Source organism: Haliotis asinina, chromosome 15 (assembly GCF_037392515.1).
Source record: "Haliotis asinina isolate JCU_RB_2024 chromosome 15, JCU_Hal_asi_v2, whole genome shotgun sequence".
NCBI classification, from domain to species: domain Eukaryota; kingdom Metazoa; phylum Mollusca; class Gastropoda; order Lepetellida; family Haliotidae; genus Haliotis; species Haliotis asinina.
In genome coordinates this window covers 11,501,228-11,515,035 of record NC_090294.1, presented here as the reverse complement: position 1 = coordinate 11,515,035, position 13,808 = coordinate 11,501,228, and the positions used below count along the sequence as shown (strand labels likewise).

Sequence of the window (13,808 nt, the reverse complement as noted above, 5' to 3'; positions counted from 1 at the left end):
TTTCAATTTGCTATTTTTTGCCACGATACTCTTCCCCTGAATATACTAAGCGTATTGAGCCATTGTAAGCAATGATTAGAGGGCTGGATGTTGGGAAATTTCCGAAAATGCTACGCAGTGTAAAATTGGAATTTTTCTTTGTTTACATTTCAGTCAAGCGCTGTCTTTCGAGCACAGCGTTCGTTTTCATACTAAATATATTTCGTTTCGTTTTGTCTAGACAGTTGGTACTGGTGACAAAGACCATTTGTAATTTGATTCTAAGATATATGGGGAATTCAATGATGCATTTGTCGCAGCTAACTATGAAGTATACATGATGTAATGGGCTTCTCAATACCGGCCTTCTCGAAACGTGATTTTGTAAACACTATCCAATATGGCGGAAAGCGCACTTCGGCGTTCGTGTAAGTGTATTTTCAAAAACATCCCAACCGATTCTGGGTACATCGGTGACGTTTCAGAATTATCATTCCTGGTTACATGAAAACTTGATATCAGTGATCATTAATATACTATTTTTGAAATTCATTACTCCCAGTAATTATCCGATTTTCACATTTCAAAACATACTGCAAATAACGCTGTTAATCTCGATTTTGTACAGTTTGAAAAATGGCGACATTTACGATGAAGCCTATTTTGAAAAGCGATTTTCAGCACTTTAGCTTGGTCTGAGATGATAGTTTATGGTATCAATAAACTGGGAATTTTCCGCAGAATTCAAAACTGTGTAGTATTTATATATGCGTGGTATATATAGAATTTTATTTGACTTCCAAGTGAGGTATGTAGAGGAAGGACATATATGTCCCTGTGGCATCCAGGGGGTTAAGGAACCATTCATAATTCATGGCTAGGTGGGTTGATGATTGTATTGAGAACCATGTACAATGTGACTGACCCACCCTAAATTTTATGTACAAAGTATGTCATGTACAAAATCAATAAAACAATACACACATGCACACACACACACAAGCATAATTTTAGAATATTTTTGTACAAAATCGATGAACCCCTAACTCCCCAGAACAAAATTGTTGACCACCCCCACCCGCATTTAAAATCATGATCACCCCTATCCTTAACCATATATTATGAACGGTGCCAAAGACATCTTCATATTTCACTTATGAATAATCGGTTCTACTTGAAACAGAATAGCAAACAATTACCCACTGATTAACACTTTCCGTTCTTGGTTTGCCTTGCTGGTCATGGTTGGTCACCAGATTTAAGATGAAAACAAGTTAAGTTTTCAACATGGATATGTTGTTCTAGGTATTACTGCCTCAACATAATGAATATTGAATTTTAAACTGAAGAATGATCTTAGAGAATATATATTCAAAAAGAATATATTTATGCTATTCACAGGTGCATGTTCCTTAAAGCTCTTATCAGCTGCTAGCATTATGAGAAATTTTTTGTAATGAAAATTAGCAGCGATATCCATGGTAATAAGTTGTTAATGTTTAAAGGCGAGAATTTATGGATGTCAACTTCCTGTTAAAGTCTCTCCTTTGTGTTAATCACTTCTAAATTCTGCTTATAGTTTTGTTAAGGTTTGTCATTATATGGAGCAAAGCAAGTACCTGCCATCATTCATGGGTGAATAACACCTGAATTATTTTCTGTTCCAGTATTATTAGGTGATAGTACCAATATAACTGATAATAGTGATGTATACCTTTATATTATTTTGTAATACAGTGTAGTATTCACCTCTACATAGAATACATACAATCCGTTGTTATGCATGCATTTTATTGTTTTATTGCGTATTACAGGAAATATTTATGTATTGTCAAACAGACATAGCGTCCAATTGACCACCAGGGGTGAGTTTTGTATTTTTGCTTTGATATTTATAAAAGTACAAATAAATACGGAAAATATGTTTATTAATTGAGAGTATCTTTGTTTTGATGATAACTGTATGAACTGGAAATTTGTTCATTATAGTTTATATCAGCCCAGAGTACTGTTTTGCATGGCCATTATATTGCTGAGGAACCAGCCAGTGGTTTGTGGATATCTTCAGAATTTGTCTGGCCCTTCAATCATATTGAAGGCATTATCAGTGATACTGTGGTGATAACACCAATACATTCCCTAGGGCTTTTCATAAAACTCCTCCTACATGTCTAGAATAGACACTGGGGGTATTTTCATGTCTGCCAGTACCTTTCCAGCTTAGTTAATACAATTTGGGGATAACTTGTCCTGAGCAAGCAGACTATACATGTGGCTTGCCTAGGAGTAAGTGATCATTACAGGAATTGGACCTTGATATTTATTGAACCTTACTAGATGTCCACACAGCCTGAATATAAGCTGGATTGATCACTGAAACATTCATACATAATATATGCTGATTTGATGATTGCTACTATTGGAATGTATATACTCAAAATGCAGTTGGAATCATGTTGCAGTTCCTACCAAGAATTGTAGGTTGTAGTTGTCATAAGGAGTAACTGGGAGTTCTTCAACTTCTTTTGGGTGGAAATTTGCTTTTCTTGTGATCTTGACATGCTTTAATTTCTGAAGTGTTTTATGTGGGTGTGCCCTCAATAGTGTGGCCAGGTATCCATTGGTTGATAGGGTCTACTTGATCTGATATTTCACTTCTTTTTACTTCATTAGAACAGACTAGCATCAAAGAATGTTTATGGGAGGTCAGTTAAGTTCATAAACAGTTAACATATTCAACATGTTTGCATACTTTAAATAAAGACTTGTCAGTTCAGCTACATTTGTTTTTAAACTATCTGTGAAAACGGCTTTTGTGATGATATGACATATTTTCTACAAAGAGCCTGTCTCATTGGAATAAAATACAGTTCAGTCTGCTTGTATTCTGGGCTCACAGCACCTAGAATGATTTCATAGCTGGAGGCATTTTACCATTGCACAATCACTGAAATACAGCAATTTCATGAGACCTGTGGTTGTCAACCACTAATATTTGTTGTTGCAACTAGCCCCCCCAAAAACGAAATAGATGTATTCAGTCTCATAGTTTGTGTTTTAAAAGTCTGGTATTGCAGTTCTTGCCACACATACCTTTGAATATCTGATAGCTCATCTTTCAGCACTATACAGTACCATTCAGCTTTGTTTTAGTCACGATATGGCAGAAACACTGCGGACATAACTAAAAATCCACTCACCTTTCAGCTGATCATGCATAGCTTAGATAAGCCAGTGCAAGCTCCTTCTTCATCATAAAAACATTAAGTCGTGTTCACAGCACTAAAGATGTATGTTGATGGCAGATCATCAAGCTCTGTATTCATTTTTCTCCATGGCATAACATGGTTTTATTTCAAAGTTTCTGACTACTGTTCATTGATTAAGTCACAGAATATGAAATTATGGTTTTGTTTCTTAAAATAGACTGGAAACTAATTGGAATTGCATTGTTGCAGCTATGATAGTGGCTAATACATGTCCTTCCAGTGATTTTGTCCCTGGTAATCAAACCAAAGACTCGTCTATAGGCAATTCTCTACTACACAGAAAATTTGCCCATATTCATATGTTTTCTTTGGTGGTCATTTTAGATGTTGAGTTGAAGAATGACGGATATCACGTGCCTGACGACGACATTATAATCTATGTCTAAACATCGCCAGAATAAAAGTTGTTTGTCCTTAAAAATTTCATCATTCTTCATTTTCAGATGGTTAATTCAGAAAGTTAATCCAGATAATTTAGATGCTACTTCTAATTTACACTTCCATGGTTCTTTCAGTAGGATGCTGAATGTTTGTCGTATCGTAAACACAGCCAGAATAGATTTGTCTTGAGCACATGGTCTCATTTTTTGTAGAACTTGCCAACAATGTAGCATGATGACATGTCAGTGTTTATTGTGTGGCCTTCGTAGAATTCTTCCATTAGTTACATTGGCCTATGCAGTTTCTGCTTGTGTGAATGTTTGCCATGGAATTTCCACATGCTACATACCTTATGCAAAAGAAATAGTATTCTTTGAACCAGCTACTTGTTTTGTCACTAGATCCAGTTCATGCTGCCCAAGGGCATATGATTGTGATGTAGCAGTTGTTGTCTTGAACATTCTGTAAGAGATTTCCATGTGAGCACTTTTCAGATTCTCTTGAGACAATCAAACTGTCAGTGTGATATTTTGTTTAAAATATGGCTTCTGTTCACAATTTCTATTTGTGACCCACACATTAGATAATACTGGAGGTATCTCTACCAGATCTTGATGTTGTGTTGGAAGTGGAGTGACTAACAAGACTTCAAGAACACTAACTATGATATCATTTCAAGTTTAACTTGTCTTAATAGTTCAGTTTTACATTTAGTATCAGGCTGTAGAGAAAAGCGGAAAGTTGGAGCCCTTTGTTCCAGAATGCTAGCTACCAGACAACTGCAGTCAGGAATATTTAAGCATGTTTTTCAAGATGGTGCCATCTTCATAAACAGATGATACGTGTTCATGTTATGACTTTATACAGACAAGTGTTTACCTGGACCAATCAAAAATACCAAATAACAAATTCAAAGATGGCATCAAAAAATTTGCTGGCCAAATTACTATTTATATTATTAAGTTCAGAGTATGAATAAATGGACATTACTCCATCTGAACTTTCACTGGGGTCAGAAGTTTCAACATCCATTGTATACTGTCAGTCAATACCAGTTTACAAAGATCAAAATACAATTCTTCTTCAGTACCCTTTATTCAGACTCACATCATACATGAGAAGGATTTTTACAGCAGATTTTGAAGCAGTGTTTCTTTGAGATTAGTAATGGATTGTGACAGTAGCAATAATATGGACACATGCACCATAGACTTTTACTTGCCAGTCATTTGTTGGTGCAGAAGCTGCTCACGTGACCTGTGTTGACCAATCAGTGTTTGAGCAGTAGGTATTTGAATATCATGTATATAGGTATGTATCACATGTATAGATAACTTTGTATATAAACATATGCTGTACAGATGTACATGATCATAATTTGCTTTACATGTCTAAAGCAAACACATTCACTGTATTATTGCAGTTTTACAAGAAAGCACAATAAATGTAAACAAAGTGTAAGTGTCTGTTTATTGTTTTGTCTTGTCAGTAACTGTCACATATTTGGTCAAGGTCTCTCCCTTTAAGGATATTCATTGCCTCCTCATAACCAGTATGTATGGGTTTCAAAATGAGAGAATGTTGATATTTGTTTAAATCTTTCAGCACCTGTCTTCATGACAAGATCTTTTCGTCACATACCCATCATGTCGTTCCAGAAATAAAGCTGTCCTATATCTATCGTACATGTGCAAATGTAACCTTTGAAAATGCTCATGGTAAGGTGACCGTGTTTGGTGAGAATTGTGTATATTTGCAATGTCATCGTGGACAGTGCTGATGAACAAATCTGTTCTTAAAATGCATTTAACTTCTCTTTGTCATTTATGGCATTTGTCCACTGTGTTAAACATCATCACCATTGTTAAGGAGATAATAATTCCTAAAGTCTGACATTTGACATGTCTTTGGTGTAGAGTTGTGTCCCCTTTCTGTGACCAGATCCTCTGACTGAGGACAATTTTTTCCTCATTCTGCACCAGGCCTGTGGTTTTAGGGCTAATGTTATAACTGATACATGGGCATAAACCATTTTGCTTCCTCATAATATCCAATATAATATCCTTCTCATGTATAGGATTTCTTTGATATATTAAAATCCATATTGCGTATAAAATGACAAAATAGAATAAGTCCACATATATATGTCCCGTTATCCTTTCTTGGGGTCAAGAATTTCAGGGTGTTCCTCCCAAAACTTGGCCCCTATAATATCACAGTGTAGTGTTGTAACAAGCGGCCTGCTCTTTCCAGTAGCCAACTTTGACATTGAGTGGTTGAGAGAGTTCATGCCTGACTGTGTCCTTGTCGGGGAGGAACAGACTTCATCCTGCTGAGAACAAACTGGGAATTATCAGATAATACTCATTAGATAATACTACAGGCAGGACAGAAGTGAGGTGCTCACGCCTTGTGCATGCATATGGTCAACTGATTTTGAAGACTACCGAAATCTTAACGAAATTTGTAGTGAGTTCCTCAACTCACCTTTTTCCTGATTAATACTGTTCCTTTCCTGTAGAGCTCTGGCAGATTGTTGTAGTTGATATTGAACTCGGTGAACAGAATCTCATTCTTGTCACTAGATAATGTGCCCTGCAAAACAGTCAACATCAAGTACAAGAGTGAGTGAGTGAGTTTAGTTTTACGCCGCACTCAGCAATATTCGAGCTATATGGCTGCGGTCTGTAAATAATCGAGTCTGGACCAGACAATCCAGTGATCAACAGCATGAGCATCAATCTGCGCCATTGGGAACAGATGACATGTGTCAACCAAGTCAGTGAGTCTGACCACCTGATCCTGTTAGTCGCCACTTATGACAAGCATAGTCACCTTGCTGAAGGCCTATTCTACCCCAGGACCTTCACGGGTCTCAAGTACAGGAAGTAAGTCAGCATATCAGCATATGGATATAAAAAATTATTTGATCGTAAATGGAACTGCATATGTAAAAGACAACTCTGAATACAGTATGAAAGTATACAACTATATTATCCTGTGTAACCAACTGGATCCAACCTGTGTCAAAAGAGAAGCACAGCTGGCAGTATGTTATCCTGGATTAATTGGTTTCTGCAACAAGAGGCAGTGTATTTGTGCAGGAAGGTAAACTCAGATTGTGGGATGGTCGCAACTAGCTGGGAACAAGAGGAATGACTGACCAAGGGCATCATAAGAATGTAGTAAGCACTAATGTAATTATAAAAGCAACAGTCTGAACCATGAACAGTTGGTAGACAGTAGTTAAGATAAGGCATATTTAAAAGTATAGAAGGGAGAACAAGGACAAGTCTCTGTAAAAATTACTTGTGTACTTGTCAGTTTATGAATCAGATGTTTTAGGTGAGTGAGTTTAGTTATCCATGGCTACTAGCAATATTCAAATAATATCGCCACAGGGGGACCAGAAATGGGCTTCACACACTGTAGCTGCATGAGGATTCAAACCTGACGAACGAATGCTTTAAACACTTATAGCTACCCCACCACCCCTGAAACTTTACGAAAGGACAAGAGAGCCACAAAAACTCAAAACGATCATAATTAATTCATTGAAAGGGGTGTGGCACACTCTAGTGAACAAAACTAGAGGAATAATAATCAGTGGGAACAATGCATGAAGCCCAGTTTCTGGTGTCCCCAGCCGTGATATTGCTGGAATACAGCTAAAAGCGGCTTAAAACTAAAACTCACTCACTCACTCACTCACTCACACTAATTACAAGCTTGGTAAGCCATTGCAGCTCAGTTTTCAGACAGATTACAGAATTCAGCAGAATTCAACCATGCTTAAAGCATCATCTGCAAATGATTAAGTTCATCGGACTAATGTCGACAATCTTCTAAATCCTGAGAGCTGCATGAGCTGAATGTCCTCTTGTGGCTGAAATGGCAACAACTCTCACCTTCAGTTTTTCCTGAGATTGTGCAGGTGTGAGACAGCGTTCCTGTACCAGCTTCCAGAACACAGTGTTATACAAGTTGTTGATGTGACCTGGGAAGGGAACACAGTATTATACAAGATGTTGATGTAACCTGGGAAGGTAAGACAGTGCTATACAAGTTGTTGATATGACCAGAGAAGGGAACACAGTGTTATTCAAGTTGTTGATGTGACCTGGGAAGGGAACACAGTGTTATACAAGATGTTGATGTAACCTGGGAAGGTAAGACAGTGTTATACAAGTTGTTGATGTGACCAGAGAAGGGAACACAGTGTTATTCAAGTTACTGATGTGACCTAAGAAGGGAACACAGTGTTATACAAAGTGACGAGTCCTTCAGATCATCCCACTGCCCTGGACATATAAAAGTCACTCAAAATTTGCACCAGACTGTTAGGCTGCTTAGCTGTAAATTTAGACCGTCAATCAGAAATTTAGCCCATCTCAAGTACCGGGTATATGCCTAGGCCTTAATTCATACACTGGTCTTAGCCTCAGTTTTCTCCTCCACATGGAATACATGCACCCTGACTCACAATCTGCCTGCCTCCAGCTGAGGTAATCTTTGAGATTCTGGTCACTTGGATACAGGACGACCCTGGCGTCAAATGCTGGGGGATACTGCAGCTCCTGAGTGGCAAAGTAGCGAGGCCAGTTCATCACAAACGCTGCCGAGAATAGGCTGACTAGATTGGTCATAATCTTGCTGAAAGAGGAAAAAGAACATGTTGGAAACAATGATGAACTAAATGACAAGAAAAGCTAGCTGAATAACACGAGTGTAAGCATATACCTGATGAATGAGTAAACATACACTCCAAAACATTGTGTTATTCAAAATAAAGACGTTGACGTCCAAAAATCTTGCGTTTCTAATGCATTCCACTTCACTCACTTTCTCTTCAAAGATTCGATGAACTAAATCAATAACCAAAGAATCGCTGTTGGTAAAAATACTGACAATATAGTGATCTTCATAATCAGTGTACCTTATCTGTAAGTACCACCTGATACGTGATACAGAGTTTATACCAAACACATTCTTTATGCCATGGACTGCCTCTTTGACTCAACCCCCAAGTTTCTTATATAAAACACTGAAAGATAGTAGTCCACCTTTTGTTGCCTTGCCGGGGGTTGGCACTAGGGCCTAAAACAAATACTGGGGGCTCTCTTGGTTGGTTTGTTGTTCAATACCGAGCACAGCGATATTTCAGCTATATGGCAGCAGTCTCTGAATAATCAAGCCTGGATCAGACAATCCAGTAATCAACAGCATGAGCATTAACCTATGCCTTGGGGTATAATGGCATGTGTAAACCAAGTCAGCAAGCCTGACCACCCGATCCCAGTAGTCGCCTCTTATGACAAGCAGGGGTTACTAAAGATCAGTTCTAACCTAGATCTTCATGGTGCGGGGCTTCAGAGTCAGTATGTTTTCACTAGTGTTTGATTTTGATACTGCATCAACTGTGGCTTGGTGTAATACTGGCCCAGCAATATAAAACTGGCACTGTGCAAGCAGCTAGCCACAGAAACCAAACACATTTAAGTGTTCTATCCTGCCACCTTCATTCCAATCGTTCGCACCTTCAGAAGCACTATCCCACTCCATTGTTACAACTACAAACTTTGATCTCTCAAGAGCCAAACAATTCCATTTACATCCCGACCCTCCCAGCTTCAGCCCCGCTCTTCCATTATCCCCACTCCACCAATACAGCCCTTCCCTTCCAATCTCAGCCTCCTCCTACACTCCCACAGTACTACCATACACCTCAAGTACAGTTCCATCCTGATATCTTCCTTCTTTTCTTGGGGCAGTGGCAGAGCCCAGTGGTTAAAGCATTCACTGATCATGCAAAAACCCTGGGTTCGATTTCCAACATGGTTAGAATGTATGAAGCCTATTTCTGGTGCTTCCCACCATGATATTGCTGGAATATTGCTCAGCATGGCATAAAAACCAACTCACTCACTCACTCACTAACTCACTCATCCTACCTTCCTCGTCGGTTGTACATCGTTGTGTGTTTCTTGAAGACAAAGCTGTATTCATCACTCTGCCCATACGCCATGACAATGTCCTTGAAGTCTTCCATGACTGCCAAGGCAGCTCGGGTCATCAGACCAAGTGACCTCTCATCATTTGGCTTGACAAAATGGTGAGTATCAGAAAACCTGCAACATCAATGTTTCAAATCCTTCAATCCTTAAGTTCAACCTCCTTTCTCATATAAATTTCATAAGCTGAACAAATATTTGGAAAACTTAAACAAAGTATGTCCTCAGTGTCTGTGCAGTAGCCAGTAGTAATGTCACCTTGGATATAATCTGTTTTACCAAAACAGATTTCCTGCCTTCATAAACAAAATACCTTGGTTATGAAGCCAAACTGGATATGACATTTGCCAGAGGCTTGGGGAATAAAAGTCATTTTCCCCTGGTTAGAATACAAATTACACTTGCTGCATGTAGTATGCATTCCTTAATTGGTTAATTGATGTGACACTAATTTACTGACAACTCCATAAGATCTTTAAATGGCATTTAGGAGTGATACACACAAGGAAGACAGTTTCATGGATGTCAACTTCCTATGAGAAACAACATTTCTGTGTACATCCTTATACTCCATCATAAGGGGAATAATGAAGGAGTAAGGATACTTTGTGAAATGTTATGCTCCTTATAATAAAGAAGTTGACATCTATATAAACTCTCTTCCTCAACCTCCTTAATGCCTTAAGTATCTTGCAATCACAGATGGGATAACACATGTGAGAATACAATTCCGGCCAGCAACCACAACATGCTGCCCTGAGGGGCTGGGATAATACCCAGTTAATTAAAGCTCACTAGAGGTCAGGTGAAATGGAGTAGTATAGGGAATGATAGTCCGAAAACACTTTTCAAAAACCCCTCTAAAAAGCCTCATTTACTAAATGAGGCTTTGGTGGGACTATTAGCTCTTGCTATTATTGCCCCTACTACAAAGCTACGCCATCACGTTTACCGTGACTTGGCAGGCGGTAACACTGTGCCGTACGGTACGATCAATAATTCTTCTCTTACAAACCCCCTACCCGGCCCACCCCTCAAGTAGTACAAGTTAGGTTCGTCGGCTTTCATATCCACTTTATCTATGTTGTAAGTTTTGACTGACCATATAGGATCGGTGGCTCGCTTACGGCTATGTTATGTTTATATCGATGAAACAGTTTAACGTGAACCGCCTACGATCTCTTTGGTGTTCATAATAAAGGCTTGCTGGGCTTTTTGTATCCCCTGTTCTATGTACTTTTTTTTCTCGTCCTCGCTGATAGCAGACTTACGAGACTTGGACCGAATATCTTGTTTCATTCCGTTATATTTTGTGAGTTCAGATAGGATTGAACGAAACTCCTCTTCTGAGATCTTACTGTCAGAGAGTGCCGTGGAAATTCGCTCACTCACTGTGTTCAGCTTTGCTTCGGCCAGAACCCTGATCTCGTCGTGTTTCAATACCTTACGATTAAGTCTGCGTGATACTAACTTAAGAGCCAACCCTACCAACCCTGTCACCCCAGCCGTTATTTCAATACCTAGCACTATAGGTGCAGCCACGATGGTGGTTAACAATCCAACGCCTGCCGCCCCTAGTCCCATACTGGTTGCCATAAGGGTAGTGTCAGCCCCATCCACGATATTGAAAGCTCTATTATATTTTTTACATAGTGCTTTCCGCGTGTCACGGTCTTGTTCTAGTTGACGTTTTACATCACATAACTGCCTCAAGCGGAACCCATCTACGGTTTCCAACGTCTTCGCTACTTCCTCTACGACTGGGTACAGACCCATCCTATAATATATATTTTGAAAGATATTTTAATTGGGTTTCAGTTAATACTCTATTAATGTATTTGAAGTCTACAAGATCTAGATTACCCAGGGTAATAGGTGAGAGGTAAATAAAATTTCCTGTTGTAATAGAAACCCCACGGAGGCTTATTAAGTGGTTTATAGTACCCCCGTGGGTATCCCACTGTATAACAATACGGCAATATTGGTCTAGGTGTTCGTCCAACCATTGTATTGACACCCCGGGTAAAATTTGGTGTACTAGTGGGGTGTTTTTATAAAAGAAGACTTCTATGATGAGTGTGCAAGGGGATGATATGCTAGGAAGATATTCGCTAAATGTTAATTTAGTGGGTGGATAAGCACCTAACCCTTTTTTTTTGTCACCAACATGTGGTAAGTGTACTAATTCCCTCTCCGGAATGAAATCCCCGACCCAGATGCCGTTGTTCCTAATCTTAGAGATTAATTTATCTTCATCTTCATCTCCTTCTATTGTGATATAAGGTGAGGTGAGTGTTAAGTTGATCAACCATTTAGGCTCTTTAAAATCTGATAACGGCACCCGTCTGTACACGTTGTCTTTGAAGTGTAGGATGTATAATTCATCTTCCTCACCAGGCTGATCGAATCCCTCCGTATCTCCCAGGTCATTAAGCGTAGTGTTGGGATGATGACTAGTCATTATTATACTATTATGATATAATTTCCAACTGGTTTTCTGATAATAATTCAGGGGTTAACTTAATACCCATGAAGTGTATGTTGTCAGGCAGGAAGATATTGATTAGTGATATCTTGTTTTCTACGATCACGTTGACCCCCTGCAGACTGGTCTTGGAGTCGACACCCACCCGCACGTAAACGTTGCAAACTTGAAACTGGTGTCGTTTCACCCACCCGAGTTTGATCCCCTTCACGATCTCGACATCATTCCCCGATGGTTCCCCTAGGTAGACTTTGATGAACAGTGTTGAGTTTGCCGGTAGACTCTCTAGTATCTTAACCACGCCTTCGAATTCAGACACCAACTGCAATTTCACGTTTTGCATGGCCGGTTTACTCGATAGCATGTGGGCTGCTATAGTGTTGACTGGGCTGACGACTATGCTACGTCTCTGAGTTGGGATGTAAGCCACGAGCAGGGTTCCATTGTTCACGACTTTGTTTAGGTGGTTGTCTTTGTTATCCGTGAACACGTAAGGGGAGACGAGTCTAATATTGAGAAACCATTTGTTATCGGGTAACAACACCCACTTGTCATCTTCGGTGAAGACGAGCATATATGGTTTGTTTTTGACGACGGTAGTGCTCTCAACATCGTCTAAGTCGAACAGTTTACCTCCGAATGATGGGTATATTCTCCAGTTGTCATCACCGGTGTTGACGAGGGCGTACTTAGTGTTGGCTGTTGCTCCTGTGGTATCTATCATATCACTTAGGGCTCCACCGGAGGGGATTTCAACGCGTTTGTAAATGTTGTTTTTTAGTTGCAAGGCATACGATTTACCATCTACTCCGGGAGCGTCGAAACCGCGTGTGTCTCCGAGGTCGGAGATCCCGATATTGACGCATTTTTTCACTCCGGGCCCTTGTGCGCTGGTCATTTTACGTGAAGCGTTAAGCTGAGGTATCCTATATTTACAGGATTATGATTTATATCTAACACCGATATTGTCAGCTCAGGTATGTTGCCCTGGGTTAATCTCTTATACTGCCGTGGTGAAAACGACTCGGTTCTACCGTCGTTGAATTTCTCAGTTTTCACCGGCACTGCTCTCAGTATAGTGGAAGGGTGGCCTCCTTGAATGTTATACGTTGTGCTCACCTGACCGAGATGAATGTATAGCTCTCGGTACGGTACTAGTTCGGGTAACTTCGTGCCTGTGACGGTTGTTGTTGGTTTTATCTCGTCAGGAGACATACCGAGTATCCTCGCTAATGGTCGGCCGAGCCTCAAGGAGGTTCTTCCGTTGTTGATCAACACCACTGTACCGTTTGAGTCGTTCATCTTGAGTTCGGCTCCCAGGGGTTTGAAGACCTCGTCGTTTAGCGAGCACACGCTGTAGTAGCCGTCAGTTATTTGACTGCGAGTTCCACTGACGAACAGCTTATTGTTGCTGATATTAATGTTAGTCCATTGCGGTAGGTAGGTGATATCGCAGAGTGCGACTTCGAGTTGACCTGACGTGTTATCGATCGCGTGCGTCAGCTGAACGGCCTCACCGCTAGTTATTCCTGGAAGTGTTATGTACATATTATAATATATAAATTATATAATATAATATGGATTTAGCACACTTGAAAATCGTGGTGAATGCAGATGGTACGGGGTTTAAAACAACCTTTATTGATATCTTTGAAAAGTATGTCGTGTCCGTTAATAACGCGC

The 13,808-nt window shown here is 39.7% G+C and overlaps 1 protein-coding gene across 2 annotated transcripts in view; it reads right to left on the bottom strand.

Moving 5' to 3' along the window:
• Positions 1-4,708: 4,708 nt before the first annotated feature.
• LOC137265151 (probable tRNA(His) guanylyltransferase) overlaps positions 4,709-13,808 on the bottom strand; it is a 49,583-nt gene continuing 40,483 nt past the window's right edge. Inside the window, exons 3-7 of one of the 2 annotated variants that reach the window (XM_067800474.1) lie at positions 9,581-9,757; positions 8,113-8,282; positions 7,538-7,626; positions 6,117-6,224; positions 4,709-5,961 (exon numbers count right to left, since the gene is read on the bottom strand). In XM_067800474.1, the coding sequence (XP_067656575.1) occupies positions 5,782-5,961; positions 6,117-6,224; positions 7,538-7,626; positions 8,113-8,282; positions 9,581-9,757 (724 nt within the window). In that variant the 3' untranslated portion in view covers positions 4,709-5,781. The remainder of the gene's footprint in view (positions 5,962-6,116; positions 6,225-7,537; positions 7,627-8,112; positions 8,283-9,580; positions 9,758-13,808) is intronic. The other variant, XM_067800475.1, reaches the window with a different exon arrangement.